The 26195-nt window shown below is 40.4% G+C and overlaps 1 protein-coding gene across 1 annotated transcript in view; it reads right to left on the bottom strand.

Annotated features, from left to right (window-relative positions):
- Positions 1-2140: 2140 nt before the first annotated feature.
- Positions 2141-26195, bottom strand: part of ctnnd2a (catenin (cadherin-associated protein), delta 2a) — a 228178-nt gene continuing 204123 nt past the window's right edge. Inside the window, exons 20-25 of the mRNA XM_029528938.1 lie at positions 21276-21525; positions 19046-19130; positions 10598-10724; positions 6524-6655; positions 5909-5985; positions 2141-4897 (exon numbers count right to left, since the gene is read on the bottom strand). Of these exons, the coding sequence (XP_029384798.1) occupies positions 4478-4897; positions 5909-5985; positions 6524-6655; positions 10598-10724; positions 19046-19130; positions 21276-21525 (1091 nt within the window). The 3' untranslated portion in view covers positions 2141-4477. The remainder of the gene's footprint in view (positions 4898-5908; positions 5986-6523; positions 6656-10597; positions 10725-19045; positions 19131-21275; positions 21526-26195) is intronic.

The following is a 26195-nucleotide window of genomic DNA, read 5'->3' on the forward strand; positions in this document are numbered from 1 at the left end:
ATTTGATTTCCCAGGCGTGGGGACTTTTTTTTTTTTGAAAAGGGGTTTGTGTGGGTTTTCTCCGTTTACTTCAGCTTTCATCAGCCCAAAGATACGCTGTTTAGATTAACTGATGACTCTAAAGGGCCCGTCGGCCTGAATGTGAGTGTGAAATGTTGTTTGCTTCGGTTTGCCTCTCTATGTAGGCCCAGGACATTTGTCCAGCTCTCATCCAATGTTGGCTGGGATTGGCTCCAGCCCCCCCGTGACCCTGATAATTAAGCTGTATATAAAATAGATGGATGGGCATTTTCATTAAATTCTATAAAAAAAATACACATTTTCAAAATATGAACAGTCAATTAATTGTCAATATCTATGACGGAGATGAATAGTATCAACCAACACAAACAACCCCACATCATGATGTAATTTCATGCAGCAGCACTGGAATAAATATCTCTTCTGTGCCGAGTTAGCATGTCCTCCCTGCGCTTCCTCCCACAGTCCAAAGACATTATTCTAGCTTACTTGCAGGAGCAATGTAAGTGTGAATGGATGCTTGGCTCTACATGTCAGCCCTGTGATAGAGTAACCTGTCCAGGGTGCAGGGTCCTGCCTCTGCCTCTGATTTCAGCTGGGATTGGTCCCAAACTACAGCAGTCCTTTTAATGGTAAAGATAAGGAATGCATGGAATTGATCACAACTACGTTAAAAGTGGTGCTTTTTCACTGCCTTTGGCTTTACTCTTTGTATTTGCAGCCCATAACTGATATTTTGCTTCTATTCTTACTGCTTCATCAAAGCTGTCAGTTGTTTCCAGGGGGGAAAAAAAAAAATAAACAACACTATCTGTCCTGCAGCAAAGCGAGTGAAAATAGGACCACTGGTCTTTTAGCTGCTGGAACATTTAGCTGCTAAAAGGCCAGACAGGTCCTCAAGTTCCAGTTCCTCCTTATGTTCGCAGAGACTGTCACAATAGAGTACAGGACCGCAGGATCCCCGAACACAAGACCAGCAGGTAGGCAGGAGGCTGTGGGTTATATAAAGTGAGGCTTACAGACAGGCAGCTAAGAATGGTAGCAGTTACAGAAACAAAACAGGTACAGGTGCAAAAAAACAAGCATCTTCAGCTTGGAAAACAACCCACAAGCTGACAGGGAGCAGGTGGAACACACAGGTTTAAACAGTGCCTGGCATAATTAGGAAAGTAGAAAGAGGTGTCTGGGTGGGCAGGAAAGATCAGGGGTTACTGCGGGGCGGGTTAATCTGGGAGTCAGCAGTCAGCCACGGGCGGAAGAGAAGAAGGGCATCTGATGCGTGGATGGAGAATGACAGGAGACTCAACGGCCAAAATAAACAGGCTGACAGGAATCGTGACAGGAGACCAAGAGGAGAGCTTAGCATTGTGTGTGGTGATGAAAATGAATTCTAATGCCCATCTAGGTCTGCTAAATGTGAACATGCATAAAGAAGCAACTCTTTGCCCTCAGAACTATGAATGACAAAGGTCATTGTTGTATTTGAAGCTTGTTTCAAAGCGATGATAAAATTGCGTTGTTATTGGGGGACTGCAGGCCACATTGATCTTATTATGTCTTCTTATTTTCTATTTTCTTCAGTGTTGAAACTATACATCAATATTACAGTCAACTAAAAGAAGAGTAGAAATTTATCAAATGAATATTACTGTGACAAGGGATAAGCGACAAGGGTAATATAACTGCAATCATACCTAGGCTTTTATTAAACTTGAGGTCTTTGTTCAAATTAGCTGCATTTGTACATTTCTTCAGAGACTTTCGGGGTTAGATTTTTAGATTTTCAAAACTGGATGAACTGCAATTAATCAGGTATAGTGAATTCAACCTGGCCATGTTCGTGTGTCCAGTATGTATTATAAAAATGTACTCGTGCCCATTGACCATATTTTGTGAACAGCTTTCTTGTCTGTAATTAATATGCTACTTTTTGCAGTTTTTTTTTTTTTTTTTACAGAATATTTATATATATAGAATTTTTTTGGCTCAACAACCTAAGGAGAACTGGGGGAAGGAAATACTGTTAACTCTGATCTCGAAATCTGAGCCCTTTTGAAGCCGTTTTGAAAAACAGAAGGCACATATGGGTGAATTAATCTAAAACACAACAAAGTATGTCAGATTAACCCAAAGTCCACATCACACAACGCGGCCAATTTTTCCTTTTATGAAAAAAACTACCTGTGGGGGAAACATCTGACAGCTGCTCATTCTGGAACAAACCGACAACACATCTATTGAAATGATCAATAGTAGGGGAGGCAATGGTGTTTGATTGCAAAGAGTCTTTTTATTTTTCCTTGTGTTCAAGTACGGTCCTCTCTCAGCACAGTCATCTAAGAAGCATGGACACACAATAACACACAACTCGCACCAGAGCCTGAGCATCCTCAGGTGGGATTTGTCTTTTGTCTCGATTGAAGGGGGGTTAGGGGTGGGCTGTGGGTGGGGGTTCAGCAGTTTCCACGTTTAAGTCAAGTGAACAAGAGTCCTGTTGTATACCACATAATCATTTTTTTCTTTTTAGTGACGATGACATCTGCACATAAAAATTATATATATATTTATATTTATATTCATATATTTATAGATTTTGTCATTCTATATCAACAATTCATTCTAGTGATTTTTACCTTGGTTTTTCATGTTGTAAAACTGGACAAACTGTCAGTAGGAATGCCTTGTTTGGACATTGATTTATACAGGAACGCTCACGTACATACACGCAACAGAGGCATACGCACACCACTACACACATGCATGCATAGATATGCTCGCTCAAGTTTACGTGTACACACGTGGGCCACTCACTCAACCACATACATGCACACGTAAAGAAACACACGCGCACACCCACACGCTCATGTCCACACACATCCACCACGCACACGCCCACACATGCTCAGCCAACACAGAGAGGCAGGTCTGTACATCTATGGAGGGGGCGGTGGGCGGGGGGGGGGGGCGGCGATCCCCACGATCCCTAGCAATACGTATGTTTTCACCTGATCAAAACACAAGAAAGGAAATGTTACAAACAGCAGAGGAAGTCATCCAGTCATTGTACACTTTGACAGAATGTCCCGTTAAGTTCCTCCCAGGGTGGCCCAGGAGGTGTCAAAGTTTGGCACAATGTAATGTCTCTCGCTTTATCTTTGTCTCTAGTGTACACTGAGATGTACTATATTGACCGTAGGTCTTGCTGGATGGACCAGTTTTAATGCTGAACTCATGATGAAAAACCACCGATAGTGGACGTGGTCAAACATATTAGTTCCCCAAAAAGAAAAGACAATCCTTTCCAAAGTGCTTTAAACATACACATATTTTTCTTTAGGCAGTGGAGAAGCACTTTCAGCCTTGAACTTCTTTTGACATTTGGTCTGGTCCACAACAAAATTTTCTTGATGCCGAGAAAAGGCTTCCTCTTGTGCGACGGAAAGAGCGAAAACAAACTGATGTCCATCCTGACGATGTCTGTCTTTTTAGCTTTTTGTGTTTGTATGTCACTTCTTTTTGTTGCTTTTTGTTGTTTCAGTCAATAAACAGTCATGGGAAAAAAAACAAACCAAAAGAAAAAAACACTATCTCATAAGTGGCCCCATCAAAAACATGTGTAATATACACACTATACATATCACCTTTGAACTTTATACAGAAAATAAAATACCTTTTTTGAAATTGAAACTTTAGAAAAGTATAAATTAAAAAAGATGTGAAAGAATGACGGCAAAAAGGAATTCTCTTGAAGATGACATTCCTTGAAAAAAAAAAAAAGAAAAATTCAGAAGCATTTGGATGCAGCAAGGCCATCGCAACAAAAAAGGGGGACAAAAGCAGTGCTACGTCTGTCACTTGAGTCAAATGGTGAACATCCACTTCTTGTCTTGTGCCTGATGTGCTTTCATCTTTCTCTGTGCTTTTGTTCTTCTTGACCTCCTCAAAAACGCTCATTGCCCCTCCTTCCTCGGCTGCCCTAAAGCTCAGGCCATTTCCTGTTTTTCTAAAGTCATCTACTTCCCATTATTTCTCAAGGCCGTCCCTCATCTAATCTGTATGGATAGTTTTCTCTCTATATATCCTGCTGCTCACTCACTCTTTCACACTTTCAAAAACTCTTGTTTAAATCTAAATCCTCCTTATCCAGTCACCATTGCAATGAAGCTGACTTTGAGGAAATTAAGTTGTGTTAAAAAAAATAATAATAATAATAAAAAAAAAAAATGTTGGCATGCACATGCACAGTCTCTCTTACTCACTCGACCTGACTTCCTTTCAAAACCCTATCAGAGTCATCTTATTTTAGAGAACACACTTTTCCTCCCATTGGCTACAAGATATGTTTTCAACATGCCACTTGCTGTCACCCTGTGTTCATCTGCTGCTGATAGTTTGCAAAAATAATCCCCTTCACACACGCATACAGAGATTCCCTCTTGGCCCCCTCATCGTGGAGCTAGACCCAGGAGTCAGGCGAGGCCGGATAGTGGCTGGTCTCATAGTTCAGTTCGCTGTATGGCCGAGAAGCCGAGTAGAAGTCTACATAGTTGCCGGTGGATTTGAGGCCCAGGTGCATGCGCAGGTCTTCCCGTGGATCCCGGGGCGGTCCGGTGGTGCTTGGAGGCTGCTGGGGTTGGGCCTGAGACTGGGCTGGCACCTGTGCCTGTGGCTGTGGCTGGGAGGGGGGAGGTGGTGGTCCCTGGTCCTCGTAGTAGGCCTCCTCAAAGCTTCGGCTCTGGCTATGAGGAGGAGGCTGCGGTGGCTGAGGCTGGGGGAAGGAAGGAGGGGGAGGATAGGGGTCGTAGTCTTTTAGCACGGCTGCTGACGGGCTGTCCTGTTGGGGCTGGGGGGGCACAACGCAGGGCTGGTTTGGAGCCTGGGGAGGAGGGCGGTGGTTGGGGATAAGGGGAGGTAATGGAGAAAGATGGGGAGGTGGTACACCAACCAGGAATGTCATAGAAATGTGGGTAGGGGGAGCAAATTGAAAAGGGGAGCAATATAGATGAGTGGAAAGTGACGGGTAGAGTGAAAACATGGGGGGAAGGGGTTTGAAAGGTAAGCATTATGGGTAAAAAGGCTGAGATAGGAATCAGCTGGGAAACACACTCATGCAGTGAATTTTCTATTGCATGCAGGTAGAGGAGGAATCAATTTGTCTATAAAGCAGTAACTCTCACGGTCTAGGTTTGTGTGCGCCTTTGTAAATGTGTGTATAGAGACACACTTATTCGTATTAAATAGATTTTAAGTCAGTGGTTCTCATACTGGGGTCTGGAGGACCGAACACGATCCTTGAAGGGGTTTGCAGCGAAAAAAAGAAAACCATTTTTCATTTAATGTCCTGTGACAGATTGTATGACCTATTTTTTTATTTTTTTTTTATAAATGCTCTAAAAGCAAGAGTTTCTATTGATCTATCGAAGTTTGGATCAATAGAACAGAAAATGACTTATACAATAATTCCGTATTCAATACGGATGAAATCCAAACGAATTTTTGATGCTCCCCTTGCCAGTCACAGTCTGTGGTTTCTTTTGTTGCTCTTCTCTCTTCACCAGCAGAGCCATTAAACAGGAAAAATATATTAGTGCAGCCAACTGAGGAAATGATGTTAATTCCCAGCAGGGTGTGGTTTCAGGTCACAGTGGTGTGATGCTGCCTCAACTTAGGGCAACGCCATAGCACACACTGCCAGAGCGTCTCTTATCACAGCGAGGCACCTTTGTGTGTGCTTTCCCCATCCTGTTGCTATTTCTTTTACTAACCACCTTGTCATGACAGCACATGCCAATTTATGGGAGCCCCCACTGCACACACACAACGCTAAACTCTGCTGTGCTGTTGTGTGACTGTGAGCACACAATGAAAGGCAGCACTTGTGACTCACCTGGTTTTGCTTGATATCATCATTGGCAGTCAGGTAAGAGTTTCGGAACAACGTAGATGTCCCACATGACACTTGAACTGGATGGATGAAATATCAAAAGAAAAGACAACAGCTTAGTGAATGATGAAGATGGCTAGAACAGCCACTGCTGCATGAGATGATAATTCGAAGTACAGAGGAAAAAAAAAAAAAAAACCCATGGGAAACGCCACAGTTGGCTTCTTCAGAAATCAGCTAATTAGAGTCAGAATCTTCCTGTAGTTTGTCTAAAAGCCTAGCAATTAGTCTGTCCCTTCTGACCTTATGGGAACAGTGTGAGAGAGGCAAAAAGAAGAACGGAGAGAGAATGAAGGAAAAGAAGGGAAACAAAGAGGAAGAGAAGGAAACAAATAGACAGAGGAGGAGCTAGTTAGAAAGCAGATTTTAAAAAGGAAGACAGTCAAAGAAAGTCTGTGAGTCACAGAAAGAAAAATAGTTTGAGTTTGAAAAAAAGAGACAGATAAGAGGAGAGAGCCAGAGGAGGAATGGGGAGTGAAAGTAAAAGAGAAAGAAAGATAAAGAGGAAGATACAATGGAAATATTTAATTCATCTATGTCTCCATCACAAACACACACCTGCCATGCCGTCTTTCCGGGATGTGTGCTCTCCTTTGTTGCTATGGAAACCAGCGTTGGTTGCTGTGGAATCATAGTCCATCTTGCGTTCCTTCAGACTCATCATCTCTCTGGGGGAGGCTGGAGCGCTTGCTACACACGCACGCATGCATAGGCGTGCACACGGACACACACAGGCGCACAATTATAACCAAGCACAGTGTGAGGGCATATGCTGTTGGGCTGCTGGGTTTATTGCTCATTATTTTGTGTGTGTGTGTGTGTATTTCAGTCTTTCAAGGTGCACAGTCATTATTCATCATTTAGCTTGTCAGCATAAAGAGTCACCTTCAGCATGTTAAAGGACATCTGGGAATTCACACACATATGTATATGTCACTTTTTGGGCACATTATTTGAATATCAAATTTCACATCTGGTACAAGTTTTCAGTTGTTTTTTTTTTTTTTTTCAATTACCAGATGACACATCAATTTTCTTCTAGGTGTTTTTGAAGCTTATCCAGTTCTTAAAGGAGCGAACTATCTGCTGGGACAAAAATTTAGCAGCAGCCAGTTCAACTCTGCTTGTGGTGCCATTGGACATGATACCATTGTACAGTCAGGCCTTATTATTTCTTTGTCCTGAGGATAGGTACCTGTTCTTGAATAATGTCACAGTGGGCTGTGTCCACATTGAAAGTAGAAAAATGGTATAATAATAACATGTTTTGTCTGTGTTATCCTGTACAGCTCCACCACCTGAGCTTTAGTACGCCTCCATCTGCACACATGCTACCTGTGTGCTCCTCTGAACAGATGTTAAGCTGGTTGTTATTTAACACTATTAACTGTATGAAAATGGGTATTGGCACAATGGTCTTTAGCCATTGTAATGGCCTGGCCACAATGATAATATTGTAATTGCTCAACCCACAATTACAGACTTTCACCATGTGCAAAACTAACTTCATTCTCATCAGATAAAATAGAAATTACTTTTAAATGACTAACTAGAGAGCATCCATCAGATCAGCTGTGGTCATACGGCACTTCTTTTCAGTTTTATATTCCCATCAGTCATTTGCTAACATGCTAAACTAAGATCAATGGCTCAGAACACGTTATATATGGTTAACATCAGCAGGCTGTCATTTATCACTGTCACTGAGAGTGTGCTGATGTTAGCCTCCAGGTCAGCATAATGCTGAATCTTCTTCACAGAGCTGCTAACATGGATATAGACTCTCAGCTCCCATAGAACATCATAGACGTCTTGAGATTATATCTTTCATCCTGGCCTCTCTTTTTCTTGCAGGTTTGATCAAGGTTGCAGCTGGTAGAGAAGATGCTGGATATGCAGCTTATATGAAGGTGTCATAGTGGGCTCAGGTTGGAGGGAAGCTACCCTGTCTGGCCAGCAAGTTGTAGCTGGTAGTTTGTTTGGCTACTATGTATTATATTTAACACTAGCCTACTCTGAATTGATAATCCTATTTGTGTTGTCTATTCTAAAGGTAATGCCCCAGCTGTGTGGTAGCTGATTTCCTCTCAAACACTTGAAATTTCAAATCTATTTCACTTTAAGCCTTAAAATTTCTATTTCTGTCGCTTTTTCCCATGCTCAGCCATGGATGATAGAGCTGGTGCACAACCTGTACATATAATGTGCCAAACCCGCTCTCCCTCCTTTCCACACACACACTCAGCATGTCACAATGTAATCTCCTTATAGCACAGTTAAAGTGCTTACTCAATAGCTCCCATCTTGACAGACTGAAATTTTACCTACCTGTGTATCAACCCCTTTAGTTCGCTTAGCTAAACCTTCCCAAAACATGCACCCAGTGAATACTAATACATTATATGTAATCTGCACACTCAGAGGAGAAGTACATAAAAATTTGGGCTCATCTAAAACAAGAAACTGTGGATGATTGCAGGACTATAGTCACTGGAGAAAAACAAGTTAAAACACACAGTTTATGGAAAGCACCACTCTTGATTGTGCAAGCACAAACATTTCCCAAGCTTCTAGACAAACAAACAAACGAACAAAAAAAGAAACAGCCATCTAAAAATCTGTGTAAAGAAGCCTCTGTTCTCATTTACCCTGATAATAACCAAGGCAAAATACGATATGACTAGCTAAACAGAAAAGGATTTGAAAGTGATTTTTGAAGAGCTTTGGAGTTTCACTTCATCTATTATATAATACTTAAGGACCACTTTTTTTTTTTAGCCTAACACTTCAACGTTTGACATTAATAGTGAAAAAAACAATGTAACCTCTTGTCACTTTTTCAGCTTTTACTTCATCTAACAGGAGGTTGTATCATACACACACAGGCCCACACTGTGGAGAATTATATTATATTTAATAAAGACAGAAGCTGTGCAGACACTTTTGAAATTTAATTTCTATCATTTGACTCCGTACTAGATCCTATTAAGGTGGATTCTCAAACCTGTCAGACGCCGCCCCCATCCAGTGACAGAGCCATCGCCACTGGTTATGGTTACTGTGGGGACCTGGCTTAGAGCCACTGGATATGAGAGCCTGGGAGACTTGTTCTATTAGTGAAAAACACAGCAACACCCTCTGGGGGCAATGATGGATGCAAAGGTCTTACTCTCCTCTGTCTCTCTGCCGTCGTCGCAGCTCGCAACCCCCTCTGCTCCTCTCTTCATCTCTTTCATAGTTTCCCCCACTCTCTCCTCACACTAAGTCTCTTACTCCTCCTCTCCAAGTGTGCCTGCACACCATCATTACTCCTTCTGCTTTGATCCATCTCTGAGGGGCAGGATTGCAGTCTTGAGCGTATGCAGAGAGGAGATACAAGGGTGGGTGGGTGTGTGTGTGTGTGTGTGTGTGTGTGTGTGTGTGTGTGTGTGTGTGTGTGTGTGTGTATGTGTGTGCACTGACACGACCTGTAAAGAGTGAGGGATCAGAGGGAGAGGTGAGAAGAAAGTAGGATTAATGCGAAGGGGAGGAGGAGGTGAAGTAGGAGATGGGCTAACGAGAAGAGCCAGATGAGTGAAAAGGCAAGGAGGGGGAGGCGTAGAGCAAGAAAAGAGAGGGGGGTAATTTCCAACCATTTTTCTTTTTGCCCGACCACCTGAGATGTACTTCAGACATCCACAAATTTCCTCCTTCACTCGCAAAATTCAATGTCACTGGCCAAAGTCAAATCCTCATCCTTCACCTCCTCTTCTGCATTAACCATCTCACAATCCCTAATTCTTCTTGCCTCCTTGCTTATTCTCTTTATCTCCCTTGCACACACAAATACACGGTTTTTCTCTCCCTCCCTCGCTCCCTCTGTCTCTCTCTTCCTCTCTTAGTAGGGTCCTTGAAGACCTCTCTAAGCCGGGAGGAAGGAAAAGTACTTTTCTGCCTCATCAGCTTGCTAAGCCTGCTGTGGAGAAATCACAGCTGAAGGCTCTTCCACTACTGATGCTAACAGCTAATGCTAATGTGCCCTTTGCAAAGCATGAAGGCCAGTGGGCTCAAGCTAAAGGCTAATGATAATCATACTTTATAGCATGAAAGCCTGAGGGTGCTGAACATTGGTGTGAACAGCTATTTAGACCCAGTGTAAAGACTGATCGACTGGCAAATGTTGATGCTACTGGCTAATGTCTAAATTATTGCTAATTATAATCCATGGTTATCTTGTGCCTCCTAGTTTTCCCAATGCCCCACTTATATGTGCGCACATTCTTGAAGTTGAACCTTTCTACCTTTTTTTGGACTAATTATTCCCCAACATGACTACTTGCTATAAATATAGGATCCCAAGAACTAAACCAAACTAAACAAATCCTTTAATATGAATTAATATGTAATTTCCACTTTTGATATCAGCCCATCATGTCATTTTTTTTTTTTTTTAAATCATTATCATCTATGTTGGTTCTAGTTTTGGGGATTTGAAGTATGATAATAATCCTGTACAGTATATTTCTGTCCCTTGTTAACTAACTTTGGCACATGAACTTCAAATCTTAACTGTAAAACTAAATAAATCATAATAGCACAACAACAGTCCAGGACCTTCTATTACGATCTGTGAACGTGTCTTGTGTTCCTCACCAGAGCGGTTATTTGGGGACGTCCTGACAGGGGAGACGGAGGGAGTTCGTGAGGAGGAGTAGGGCCTCTGTCGGTCTCTCTCTATCGTAGAGGCAGAGCCCACGAAGTGATACTGGGAGTACCCATCCTACAAAACAAACACACATACAAAGAAGAGATTGGCTGACTGTAAAAACACAAAAACTCAGTTGAGGAACTGTTTTTTATAAGTAAATATTACTGACTCCATGGCATACTTAAAAATATGTAGAAGTCAACAGCCACTTCCCTTTCTAGCAAGTATTTGATGTCTGTATTTTTTATTAGTGGTTTGAAGTTGAAGTCCCTGTAGTGACTCTTTGCAGAGGAACTGTTTATGAGTGTTAAAACATTTTGGATTTCTCTGATATACAGTGTAACAATTTTAAAGAAATTAAACAATGAATTAAGTGGTTGGAGTATAGAGGGCACAAAACACCAATTTTGAGAACATCATTTGGATTAAATGACTCTAATGGCTGACAGATGTTAAATTAAACTGGAGATTGAACATTGGGTGCATGTCAAAACTCATTAATGGCTAACTGACATTGTGACATTCAACATACATTGGGTTTGGGTTGGCATACCTGACAACTAGAGTGCTGGATTTTGGTTGCTTGACACCACATTTTAAAACCAGATAAAGTCAGTTTTAAAAAAGTAATGGCTGCCACTTGAGAAATTACAAACATGAGCAGCAAATACAAACAGTGATGATTCCGAATTGCTTATTCACACACAAAATATATTCCTGAAGTGTACAAAATAAAGGATATTTCACCTGCTGGGAGGCTGAATGATTGACAGTTAAAATCAAAGATGTGTGTAAGCTTGAGACAAATCATTGAAAAATGAAATATTTATTTGTTGGTTTTCTTGAGCACATAAATGAGGCAAATCGAAACTTCAGATTCAAGACGCTCAAGGACACTGATAAATATACAACACCCACACATCTGTACAACTGTGAAAAACACCATTAATTAACACAGTTGCATCAAAACGGAATGCACCTCTCACTGTCCTTGCAGGAAAAAAATAATAGAACTAACAAATCCATATGCATAATTACTGCCAAACCAGATGACTTTGTATCTGTATTAGTTTAGCCGTAATTGGAGCAAAGCCCTTTTCATCAAATTGGAATATGAAAGTCAACAACAATCATCAGACCTGAAACCAAATTCAATTTAGCAGTACGTTAATTGGGAACCTCTAAAAGCAAAGCACATGCAGATGATTAAAGATAATGTAGACTTGTTCCATCACGGCTCTGCTTTCTGGGGGCCGTGGCTCAGCAGTGGGAATCTGTGCATGGGCGAGGTGAATCACTTGACTACAGTTGGGGCTTGAGTGGAGGAGAGGAGGGGACGAAATGGAGGAGATGAGGCAGAAAGTGAGGGAGGAAGGACAGACGTGGTAGGAGCCGAGAAAGAAAAAAGATGACAGAAAATAATGAGAGCAACGGGGAGGAGGGAGGCGGAGAGAGAGAAATGACGAGAGAGTCAAGATACTAAGGGGAGGAGAGCAGTAACAAGAAGGAAAGTTATGGGGAGAGAGGTAGAGAGATAACCAGGGTGGAGTGAGAATACTCCTGTGTGTCCTCCAGTGACTCCTATTTCCTGCCATGGCACTGAGGACTAATGGAAAGCTGGCTCCTCTGACACAGCAGCTCAGAGGTAGCCCTACTCATCACTCTCTCTTTTCAATCATCTATTCATTCACTACATTTTCAGGTTCTCACTCATCTGGATTCATATTCTTTTTTTTTTTCATTTTCTCCTCAACTAATCCCTTCACAAGCAATGCAACCTCCACATGGCACAATGAGACACCCGCAGGCTGCTTAAATGAACACGGGCACTGAATCCTGCTGTACTGTCTACAATTGCAGCGAAGACATACAGGTGAAGAATTATTCTACTCATTGTTGCAAAATGTTTTGGCACGAAAACCTCAAGATGGACTACTCCATTACTTGTGTAACAGTATAGATACTCCTGGACAAAAATTAAATATAAATATTAGGCAATACCGGTGACAGTTGATGAGTCACAGTTTTGTTCTTTTTTTATTCTTAAATATTCAAAAGTATAGCTGTTTTATGCCAAATGATGTGATGAGTATTGCATTTCAAACATGGTCATATTTTAAGTCTATGGCGCGCTGGTGAAAAATCTTCTGCCTCATCTTTATCTGAAGTAGTCCTAATGTGTCCACTGACGAGATCAAACACAGTATAGGGTCTGTTGCAATTTCCAAAATGAAAGAAAATTCATTCCACAGACTAAAAGCTCTACTTCAGAGAAATGAGTACTTCACAGAAAGAAGAGAGGAGTTAAAAGTAAAATAAATGTCTTTTAAGTGTATCTGAGCGAAAGTCATAAGTTTTCAAAAAGAATAGTATTCTCGTAAAGATACTCAGATACTCCAAAAATATACTTAAATATGGCACTCAACTTTGTCTCTGTCAGTGATGAAAAAAAAAAATAAATAAATAAAAAATATATATATATATTACATCTGAGAAATCATTTTACGAGTCAATTGCTGAAAGTGCAGCACAGTTGTTGCCTTAAACATAGGCGTTTTGTAATTTCGTGAGATGATTACACGCATGTTACTTGGAAACGTTGGAAATGTTACAACTTGGAAACACCTCAGATGTGACAGCTGGTTAAAATGTCATCCTAATTAGTGATGTTTCAGTCATTGTTTCATACTTGTTAATATACAGCGCTAGTTCCAGCTGTTGTGTCTCAATAATTCAGCCTGACAAAATGAGTATCTTTAGAAACTCTGGAAAACAAAGTTTGTTTTGTGGAGTTGGGCGATGATTAGCTGCACTGCATTGGTTTGTAATGTCTGACCCACAGCCAGGTTTGACTGAATTAATATTAAATCAGCATTAAATTTTCACATGGGTCCAGATCAGAGTCTCCGTCGGGTTTTTTTCCACTCTTTTCCAGTACTTCGAAGGTCGTGTTCTGCTTTTCCGGTGCCACAGTGAACCATAAGCCTTCACCTGCACACATATAGACATCAGCCACATGAGCTCCAGCTCCTAAGTCTTTCTGGTTCTCACCTTTTCTGCACATTCTATCTGTTTTTATAACCACCTTCTCTTTCTCGCACACACTCTCTAGCTCTACTTTCAGTCCTTACTATTAAAATGAGAAAAAAAAAGAAGCGAGGGAACTCTTCTGCCTGTTGCTCCCACCATCACTTGATGGTTCATTGAAGGTCGATGGACTGTGAGGTAAAAATGATTCGCTGCCCCAACAAATGAGGTGTGTGTGTGTGTGTGTGTCATAGCAGACAGCAATTATGGCAGAAACTGGAAAAGGTTACCCATGATGAGTCCGGGTCCCCTCTGGTCCTCAGCGACCACTGAGCATTGCGAGTTTTCTCTGGCTTCTGTCCCTCATTTTGCGCTCAGTGTTTTCACTTTTACAGTAGCTCTTCAGTCACATATGATCCAACCCTTTTGCCAACGCCATTTTATTTTAGCATTGTTTTTTTCACCATCGCCCACATTTGTGGTTATTTAGGAAATTACCTTTAATCTTGCATCTATCACAAAAATAGCCCAGAATACTGTAAGAGTGTGGTGCTGTGTCTCACTAAAATGCTGTTGTTAGCCTTTGCACTGAGACAGAATACGTCTATGCACCTCCATCTTTTCCGTTTCTGTCCAATACAGGTGAGCATCAGACGGATGCCAGGCACAACAAAGAAGCCGCTTCAGAGGCCTGATGTTGGTTTGACGTCTATTGAAGTTGGTCAAACGTTCATCTCCATCTGGCTATCTTTTTTCTGTTTACACTGTACGACAGCAGATGACGGATTATTTTTAGTTCTCTCTCAAAGATGAGCCCCAAGAAAAAAAAAACAAAAACGTACAACTGGGCTCAGGCCCATGCTTAACTACTGATGCGTGAACTGTAAAGATTAAGAATTGAAAAGAAGGAAAAAAAAAAAAAAAAAAAGAACTACTGCCTTGGAGTATCGATTTACTTTAACCGGTTTCATCATTTGTAGCTTATATTTTGTATTTTTACTCCAAATGTCTTCATTTTCTTTGCAGGAACATCCTGAGCATGGTTTAATGATTCTGTGAATGACTAGGCTGTGCAAAGAAATGACCTCAAGACACAAATATCTCACTCACTCATAACACGCAAACACACCCACGTAGCAAATTACGCTTCCCTGAAACATATTGTAAATCTGTCACCCGTGTGACAACCACAGCATCCCTCTGACCCTGAACCCCATCCGTCAAATGTGCCTGCATGCCTTTGTGATTTGTAGTGTTTGTGATGCATGTGCGTATGTGTATGAGATGCGTGCATGCATATGTGTGTGTGTTAGAGAGAGAGAGAGAGCATGTCTGATAATTTATCAAAGAATGAGGGATGGCGGGCCAACAGAAATTATGCACTGAATTGGCATGTGACAAAATGTAATGCTGGGAATATACAGTATGAGATTTATTGTTTAGCTTGTCTAGCTTGCGTGTCATTGCGCATGACAAGGGGAAAGTGCATATTCTTGTGTGAGCCATAGCAAGAGTAAATTGATCTTTCTGGTCCTATTATCAAGAGCTCTATTGGCAATATTTATTCATATTCATATAAATTGTTGTTTTCCACAGAAATCCCCCGTCAAAAAGGACAGCGTTGCTTGTTTACTTAAAAGATGACTTATGACCTTCCTTCCTGGAAATATAGATGAAAGGCTATAATCACACACACAGACACATGAACTGAATGAAGATCCTGTCAGATAATTCAAATAAATGTAGACTCTCACTCCTCTCCAGAGACTATTACATGTGATTTATCCTAAAGTTGGTGCCAGCGTTTGTGCAGACAGATTTTGGCGTTGGTTTATTGATGACTGCTGCAGCGCTGATCTTTCAAATCATCTCAGATGTTATTTTCATACACTGTCTATTTATGGGCCCCTTAACTGTGTGTTTTAGCATGCTGAAAAAACTGGTGGGAAGTACAGCCCCCCGTTCTGTTTCTTCATTTCTTCTGCTCTCTCTCTCAGCCTTGACTGCTCCCATAGCACTGCTGTAAGAAGTGATTAACTCTCCTTACTGCAGTTCGACCAAAAAAAAAACAAACACATTTTCAAATATCTGCACACTCACATAGAAAACAAACATGCACGTGTACTCATGTCAATAACTTCAACATAGCTGGAAATTCTGTTTCAAAAATGCTCTCATTACTTCACAAACTTCAAAGCAGCCAACACAGCTCAAACTGACTCATTATTGACCCTACATGTCTCCCTATTTTCCACAACTAGACCCACAGACATACAACTCGAGTAAGCTCATTTTATAACAGCAAAAATTCCAGAATTCCACTCATTCCCTTTCCTCTTCACTCTTTCCTTCGCCTCTCTTGCTGCTGTCTCCTTTTTTTTCCCCCCTCTTCTCCCTTTTGCACAGACACCCGACTCCACTCGTCTAAATTGTATGCTAATCCATGTTTGGATTGGAGGCTAAAAGGATTCTTGCTGCACCTAACACCCATGACCTAATACGTCATGCAGGGATACTGAGAGTAGAGTCACTTATTTCAAGCTCTGGAATCGTGCGATAAAGTCAAAGTGTTGATCCTCCAAAGCTACAATTTTCAGTTAAAAAATGTGGTTGCTTTGTCACTAACTACACAGGCGTCATGGAATTCAGGAGGTAAATATTTAGGTATGGCTTCTGTCCACCTTTAAAAATCATTTTTAGACTATATGTATATGGCAAGATTCAGCAGCTTAACTGAAGTGACTTGGGAACGTAGACATTTTACTACAGGACAGACTGCAAATGATTTCTTCTTGCACTTTCAGGATGATGAAGGAATATTTAATTTTTTGTTGCCGTGAAAGAACAGATTTCATCTTTCAGTCATGATATTCCAAATTGAATTCAAATTGAATCAAATAAGACATCCAAAAGCACTGTTGCCCCACAGCAAAGGGGTCATGGGTTCGATTCTTGGGTCTGTGTCCAGTTAGTTGGCGATTCTAAATTATGTGTATGTGTGAATGTGAAGAAATGAATGAGCGAGTGAATTAATATGTCTCTGTATGTCCCTAGATGTCAGCCCTACAATAGCCTGGCGACCTGGATGGATAAGAAGTTGAACAAGAAATGAAAAAGAAAGAAAAAAAACAAAAAAACAAAAAAACACAGCAAGCCAAAAAAACAAAACCAAAAAAACCAAAAAACAAAAAATATAATTTATTGCTCCCTTCCTTTAATATTAATCAGTGCATTATCTGGCAGAGGAGGGTCACTTAAGAATGGTTGGGATAATAATAAAAAAAAAAAAAAAAAAAAGAAGTGGCCTTTGTAATGCCAATGACAATGCCATGTCGTCATGCCAGCCAGTGGAGTGTAATGCTATCCAGCGGCAATAATGACAGAAGTATGAAGAGGATGATTCTTCGGGGGCCACATGGGGACACTGTTCTGTGTAATACTGGGAAATGGGCACAGGGGGGTGACGGCGGATGAGGAGCCTGGCGCAGTTCTCAGGACTTAGTGACGCCAAGGGGCGGCCTGTCCTAACGTGACTGCTGCAACAGTAGGGAGTCTTGGACTTGAACAAAGAGCCCGCTGACGTGGACAATGAGTCAGAGAATATGTCAAATTTGTAATTTGGTAAATTATTTTTTCACTTGTTTGTAATGTATTAACTCCATAAATTATATATTTTTTATACACTTTCTTCTCTGAGTACATCCATGTCAATTTTGTTGCAAGATCTTTTGAGGTCGAAAATCATTTTTTAAAAATGTGTAGCCACTTGAAAGAAGGGCACTCCACAATTCACATCCTATCTGAGAAAAATAACACAAGACAAAATGACACGTTGATGTGAATTTTGTTGCAGTGCTCCAACAATCCGTCTTGACGTTCTGTTAACTAGATTTCACACAAATGGCCCAATATGTGTCAGTATTGAGTCATGTAAATAGTTTCCTAAAAGAAACTCAATAAATAGGACAGCAAGAAAGTAGTTGAAGGCAACTGATTATTGTAAGCATCACAAAGATGCCATCCGTCACAGAGCTGTTGCATTGTATGGCATAAAATTATTATCTGTGTGTGTTTTGTGCGGTTGCTCACACAAACATGCAGCTCAAATAAATCAGCGTCATTGTTCACACAGAGATGAAAAAGACACATTCATAAGCAAGGACACTTTTCTACAATGTGTTAGTCAATATTTCTAAATATCTTACTCAAACTAAGTGACTACGTGTTTTAAGGCTTTGCTGCCTTGAATGGCAGATAACCTTGGCAGATATTCACTTAGCAACACTCCCACAAGTGAAAAGGAAAGAACATCTGTCATTACTTTTAATCAAATTGCTAATGTGAGCCAGTTTATGTAATTTGAAAAGAGACAAAAGGGAGACAGAAAAGAGGTTTCATTATTGTTTTTGTGCATGTGTTGCTGCTGAACAAATGGCCCCAAGGTTGCGAAGAAGAAGCTCTACTTTGTCTGTGACAACTTGACTTGACTCTGCACCTGTCGGCATCACAGTGAAATATCATTTACAGTCAGACAGGTCATGTTTAATGTGTATTTAAAACTTTTTCTAATTATAAAGACACTCTTTTAAAACCCAAATATATTTTTACACCAACGATTATTGCTGTTAACCAAATTGATATTTTCTTTCATTTTCGACGGCGTAATCAGCCGATTACAGAGGTTCTGGAGCTCTGTGAGCGCCAACCTGGACCTGGACAAACAACCATTCACGCTCATGAGGGATTCAGAGTCACAGATTATCCTACTGTAGACGTGGCCACAACCTTCTTGCTCTCGGGCAGCAGCGCTTCTTACTACCAGCCTAATTAATATTTGGACTTTCAAATTTTTTTTTTTTCCAAGAGCTTGTTTGTTGATATTTGGACTTTCAATAATTTTTTCAGAGCTTGTTACTTTTCTCCCTTTTTCACAGCATCTTATGTATTAAAACACTTAATTATGTAATGGATAGGCGTCAGTTCTCAGCAATATGGTGCTGGCAAGACATCTGACAGGACAGACAGGATTCATTAGCAGTGACAGAGCAATGTTATCTGTTAATTCCACAACAACCCAAATGGTGGTCAATCCGTTATGTAACATAGTACCAGCAGCCATTTGTGGCCAAATACAACACTGCTAAAGACTAGGTGAGTGTCTTACCTTTGATCTGGTGCTTGTGCATTAAATTAGGGGTGTGAAGGTTAAAAATGCTTGGATAACACAAATTGGAATGACAACTTGGCGTAATTTGATTTTAGGTCAATTGTACACTGCGCAGTAGAGAATGACAGGAAGTATGATAAAAAAAAAAAAGACTAATAATATAAAATCAATTCAAAACTGCTAATGCATGAGCGCTTACCTTCTTGTACAGGGAGCGGAGGTCTCTGTACTGCCACATACTGCTCAGAACCTGAGAGGCTGCCTTTACCACCTTTGGTGAATGTCTGCGGGGAGACAGAGAGAGAGAGAGAGAGAGAGAGAGAGTTAGTCCCTGCTGAATTTCTTTGGATGATGATGTTTTATTTGCTTGTTCTGTTTTGCATTTGTCCACCAAAGTGAACAAAAAGCCCTCCTACAAACAAGCTTTACCCTGGGGTTTATTCTTTAGCAGGAAAAATATGAGAACGTGTTTAGAAGTTTGCCACTTGGGGTATTGGTATACCAAGACAAAGCTCTGATATATATTATGCATTATTATCATGTTACACATGATTACACTGATCCCCAAGGACCATCCCCAAATACCATACAGCTATCCACTGTTCAGAAAAAATAAAACAATTTCAACAATGATTCAAGTGAACAATTTTAAAGTGCACTGATTTTCTGAGTTTCTCTTGTGACTGCCATCAACAAAAGAGTCTAGTTATGACTTTGAATCATAAAAATAATAATAATAATAATAGTAATAAAAATCTTAATACTACTACTTCAACTAACAGTAAAAGTGTATGTAACATTGTAATTTTGGAAAATGGTTAACATTTTCTTCCACTGCCAAACCATTCTGGTGTTTGTATAACTGGATGTGTTACGGTTTCAAAAGTATAGGATCAGAAACTGTGTGTTATATTTCTATTACAGTTTGCTTTATTTCTTGTATTTTTCAGGTCTTACTGTTTCAAAACACTTGGTAAACAGTGATAGCCTGTGATTTTAATAATTTCCCAATTTAAAGGTGTGCAATTGTGTGAATGCAGCAGCAGGGCACTGCTGATAAGGAGCATTTATCCTCGATGTACGTGTCCAGAGAAAATGAAGACGTGTGGGCTATTAGCAGCAGCTACACTCACTGTGAAATTTGTACTTAGGGAGGTTTCTTCCAGCCCTCTGTGTAATGGCGCCCTTGAGCACACTTTCCTAAATAGAATCAGCCTCTCTCCATAACAATAAATCAACATTTGACCTCCATCTGATAACTCAGCGGTGTCATGGCAACACTTGACCTATTGGTTGCCATAGCAGTAGGCAGAACACCCTGCTCTGTCTCCCATGGCGACAGAGTTATATCCCTGCTGCATCTTCCTTGTTGTTCTCCAGCTGCCTTTTGTGGATGAATGGCCGTGAGGAAAGCAGTTGTAGCTGTGAATGATGGATGGATGTTGGGCCATATTCAGGCTCTGGTCACTGCTGACTGATACCTTGAGATAACGCACAATACCTCTGCTTATTTCCCACTCAATTCTTTTTATATTCTACTATATAAACCATCACATTTATTCATAGCGCTTTCCATTTTCTCCTCTTGTTTATTCTTAAATTACTCTGGCAACATAATTTTCTCATTTAACGAATGTGAATAACTTAAACAAACAAATGCTTGTGCGCAGTGTAGCATTAAATACACTTTATCCGCTTCATTTTAACCGTGTAAAAAAAAACAAAAAAAAAAAAACAGTGTTTATGTCGTGAGAGTTATAGTAAGTGCTCTGCATTCATCCCGGGCAGAAAAGCTCCCCTGTTTAAATATGGGAAAAATATTAATCATACATCATCATTATCATCTAATAAATACTTCAGCGCAGGTAAATCTGGCCCTCGGTTATAAATACATGCATATATGGAACACTTTTCCATGAAGTGGTGTAGTAAATCATAATTGTCAGATGTTTAGTAGCATTCGTTGAGGATTTGTGCTGAACAGATTTCAGCAGAGATGTCCCTCCCAGGTAGTTTACTACAGAGCTGAATGATATGCAGAGACAGCTGGGGTCTTTGCTCAATGTTGTGAAAATTACGGCTTTTGATTGTCATCCACAGAATTATCCGACTCCTTCTGAAGATTAAAACTCCTTGAATAAAACTCTTCAACCCCGCAAGAGCCAACAAAGGATCTGAAGAGTTTAAAAAAAAAAATACCAGTTGTGTAATGCTGTAGAAATATCTCTACAATGATGAAATACATGTCTGCAAATTTTCCATGACATTTCACGATGCAGACGTAGAAAATGTCTTCTTAATGGAAGCGTGAAGGACAAACGGGTTCAAGATGAAGGTTAAAGTATCAACAAGGTGAGTCTAGATAAATGTGCTGTGATAATTGTGAAATTTTTGAGGATGACCGTTTGCATTATGAACTCAAAACCTACTTGTCTCCTTTGCTGCGAGCGATGCCGATGAGCTTTTCAATACCGCCGGCATCGCGCAGGGCTTTGGCATTCTCCATGTTCTTCGTAATGACTTCATGCAGTGCACAGCAGATGGCAGTTACCGTGTCGTCTGACATGGCCTTACTGGGAGGGCCTGTGGTTCTGGAGGTCCCAGTGCTGGTGGCATTATTGTTGCTGCTGCTACTGCTGCCTGGTAACCGATGGATCAAATCTCTCATGGCATATTTACCTGGTGTGTGTGGGAAGAAATGAAAGAAAAGGGACAGGATTATTGCCGAGATTTCATTTTCTGCGCTTCCCTCTGTACAGTATATAGCCAAAGACTGTGCTAAAACTTGGATTTTTGTGAACGACAGACGGGACAGATTTAGAGGCTTTTGAACTGAGCTTTTTTTTTTAAGTTAACGATATGATTTCTGGTTTATAGTTTGAGATATAGTGTGTGGGGGAGAGGGCTGGCTGTTATGGATCATTAGCTCACCATAAAAATCCATCCAAATACAACTACATGAATGACATTCCTAGCAGATACTTGAAAGCCTCGAGCAATAAAACAAATTTTGACCTCATACTATAATTTAAAGCAAATTCTGTGTAAAGCCCATTGAGTGGTCAAGATAACTCCATAAAGCTTTAGTTTAGGAGGACACACTGCAAGTCCTTTAACACACACACACACACGATGCAGACAATCTGAGAATACAATAAATGGGACCACTTGTGGTATTTTGTTGAAAGGCTGATTTATGAAGTATACAAAAAAAAAAAAAAAAAAAAAAAAAGACATTCAAAGAAAGTGTTTCCTGTTGAGATTGAAGCACCACAGAGAGGTAGTAATTAGGAAGTGCAGGAGAGGCTGTCAGATGGGAAACCCACAACCTCTCCTGGAGAAACAGTGGAGCAGATGCAAAAATACAGATTGTTTTAGTAAAGATGAGTGTAATTGAGAGTAATTACATAGCAACAAAAGATTACATAGCAATCATATGAGCAGTAATAGGGATACAAATGTTTTTATTCCTGGATATGAAGATGAGGAGCCAATAAAAGAGAAATCAAAGCAAATAGGTGATGGGAGGAAGCGTGATGGACAGGAGGAGGTGTGAGCTAATTTTTCTGCTAACTGCGGTGGCATGTGCAGATGCTTCAAAAGTGAGCAGCAGTGAAAGGATGAAAAATGTCTTTACCGTCATAAAAACCTGTCAATGGCACTTGCATCGGCCCGAGCTCCTCGGAAAAACCCCAAAAGTCACCCCACAGTCTGAGGTGGCTGTTGAAAAAATTTATCTTGCTTGAAATGTGGTTAATTTCTGACAATATGCACTTGATAATGCCACGAGGAGAAACCCTCTTGCACTGGCTCACTTAAATCAATCGAGCATCTCCTTGACAATGAGTCAGCTTACCCTCCCTCACTTGTGTTACTGTGGAAGACAAATCATTTGAAACAGGCTATGCCAGTTCCTGTTTGTATTAAAAAAAAAACAAAAAAACACTGAAGAGCCACTCACTGCGTCCCTATCTCCTAAATTCTACACAGAGGAACTGGATCAGATCAAGCAGATATAAAACAGGATGTGCAACTTTAAGTGTCGACTCCACTGTCATATCATCTTCAAATGGACCATCTCACCCTCTCTGGCAGTGGAGAAAACTGAGGCCAAAATACTCAATTTGTAATGAACGGCAAAGGCTTCAGGATTTCACTGAGAGTGTTCTTTGTTTTTTTTTTTTTTTTTCTCCTTTTCCAATTGTTGTGAATGTTTTTGAACAACTGAGTTTTTGAGCAACTGGGCGATACTGAATACTTATCTAACTGCTGCTCAGCACCACATGTCCAATTTTCCCCAGCCCATGGTACTGTTTCAGATGTATTAAGACTTTGTGAAAAATGAAACAAGGACCAAAAAAAAAAAAAAAAAATCATTTGGGCACTTGTAGAATGTGTGAGCTCAAATATTTCTGTTCCCTATCGCCTTTTTGCACCTCTCTATCGCTCTTTCCTCACTGTCTTTCAGAAATGCCCCGCTTCCACATTACGCTGGATGTTTTTCCCAGACCAATCCATCACTGTGATATCAAAGGAGCCCTTACAGCCTGCTGGTAAATCCCTAGCTCACATTACCTCTAATAAGTCTAAGTGATTTGGGAATGGCTGAGAACAGCAAAGCAACGCATGAAGCAGAGAAATCATATGACGCCATCAACCTTCACAAAGTAAAGGGTGCACACACAAATTAACATGACTCGTGTATAAGACACAAAATGGAAACATGCATACACACAAGGGTGCTCAAAAATATGCACGCACTCTAGCTCTCTATGCTCTGTCATACACATACACACACACATGCACACAAATGCATTACTAGGACTGAGCTCAGATGAGATAATCAGCCGAGTGTTGGCAGCCCGAACAAAGGTTAAAGGCTCTGTCTTTTGGCTGTGACCACAATGTTAGGTGACGTCCAAAAAAAAAAAAAAAGGCTGATTATTTGATTGACTTGAATCAGATTTAATGGCTGATGACTAACTGAATAATTTTCTGACAACTTGCTTTATTAATGATATGACTAATTTCTGAGTGAGCACATGAATTATTCACTGACTGACTGCATGACTAATTTGCTGACTGACTAATTTACTGTCTGACTGCCAGATAATTTACTGCGTGAATGCCAGACAATTTATTGATTGACTGACTGACTGATTGAGTGAGTGACTAATTTATCAAATGAATGACTGTAGGGAATCTGGTGTTAACAAAATAAGTGTTTGGAGGATGCAGAAAAGACGTGGCAAACTGTGTGGGGCATGTGTGTGGTGTGTGCTTCCGTGTGGTAGTATTTTATGCTTAGAGACAGATGCTCTGATAAACTGCTGTCAGCATATCCTTAAAATATGCTTGTGTGTGTGTGTGTGTGTGTGTACACAGGTGTGTGCTTGCACATTCCTATCAGTCTTTGCAACATCATCACATTCATCTCACTGGGGGTATGTGCAAAACGGGGAGGATGATATGGAAGGAGAGAGCCGAAGACTGCTTAAAAGATGAATGAAGAACAGAGCAACAGTCACATATGTTTAAGGAAGATAGGGAAGCGGTGAAACATGAAGAGAAACCGATGGAAAATGGAACAGAGGTTGAGCCAAGTTCACACACAAACACATAAACACACACAGATCAACACCTTCACTGCAGAAGAATCAGACCTTCTTACGTCCAGCTCTTTCAATGGCACACCGTGTTAGAGAAAGACGTTGCCTGCTGATAATCATAGAGTGCTGAGAGACATTACTGAAGAGCTCTCACACACAAACACACCAAGCCACACCTTGACACACATGCACATCAATACGCACTTCATCTAAGCACATATACAGCTCACTGTCCCAATTTCTGTTTCAGTTTTTGGTTTGTTTATTTATTTATTTTTTTTTTCTTGCTGATGTTTCTTAAAGTTAATTTTTTGATATGAGATGTTTTTCCACTTTCACAATGTCAGTGAAGTCTCCTGGGGGGGGGGTGTTATTTATTGTTTCTTTTTCTGTCAGCTCATGCTGTAGCAGTTACTCATTAGAACAAATGATACTCTACAGTAACAAAGAGCAAAGTCCAAACTAAATTTGAGAAGTGGTTAGTTCGACACTTCAGCCAAATAAAATCTGCCCTCTATGTTTTCACAACCATACACTCTGACACCCAGAGGCTCCAAGTAGTATATTGATTAATAATAGATTCATGTAAATGGGAGTTGCTGCACTTTCCCAATGTCAAAGTAAAACCCAACACACTTTTCAAAGCTAATTTATTTGATGTGCTCATTACAGTGATGAAGACATTATTTAATGAAACAGTTGTCTTCAATGACTTCTATATACAATGTATCACTCAGGGGTTTTAGATATTTAGTTGGCAAATAATTAATCTGGCTGAATTAGAATGAGTATAGCTCTTTAAAAAAAAAAAAAGTACAATTAATTACAACAACTCCAAACTGATACCAGGAAATTCATGCAACAACTATTCCGGTAATGTCACAATGTGTGAAGGAAGAAATAGGAAAACTGAGGAGCAAACTGTGATGTATTTTTATGAGTGAGCAGTGATCCTCTCTGTACTCCGACATAAACAACAGCTCCACTGTTGCCGGAGTGCAATCTCCCCCTCTCTTCTTACATCTACTTGCTCTGTCACTGAAATGTGAGCTGCACCTGGAACATGTCCTCGAGGAGAGAAACACGCCCTTTGCTGATCACTGCAAAGTCTAATAAACCTGTATTACACAGCTCCCCCCAATATAGCCATCTTCACCTGGGAGGCAGAGCTGGTAATGTATTCCTGTGCTGCATTCCCTCATGTGTCGCTAACTCCCGCTGAGCAGGGCGTGCTTCATCTGTGCCATAATGGCTGATTTGATTTAAAGAGATCCAATTACCCTCGACAATGGAGTGATTTGATTGTTTACTGACGGAGAAGGGAGAGTGTTATTGAAGCAGAATTGGAGGTAATTGTCTCAGGAAGATGTGGAGAAAGATGAAATGGCTTGATTTGCTGTGGCGTCTGACTGTCTGAAAATAAAGGATGGTTAATACACAGTTATCGGCGGCTGACTGAGGGTCTCTGAGGTGAGCTGCTGGATGCTTACTGGTATCAAAAGGTTTTTGCTTTATTACGTTTCTCAAATATTCTGCACTTCTTTGAGAATGTTCTGAGCTGAATATAATCACACAATACAACAGAAAATTACATCCTAAATAGATGATCCTTAAAGACCCGCTGCAAATGCTTCTAGGGTTGAATTTCAGTCATATATTCATACGTACAACTTGAGCATTCCCTGATTATACTTGAAAATATATTTATTGATGTTGATTTGTAGATTAGATTGAAATGCA

Source organism: Echeneis naucrates, chromosome 20 (assembly GCF_900963305.1).
Source record: "Echeneis naucrates chromosome 20, fEcheNa1.1, whole genome shotgun sequence".
NCBI lineage: Eukaryota > Metazoa > Chordata > Actinopteri > Carangiformes > Echeneidae > Echeneis > Echeneis naucrates.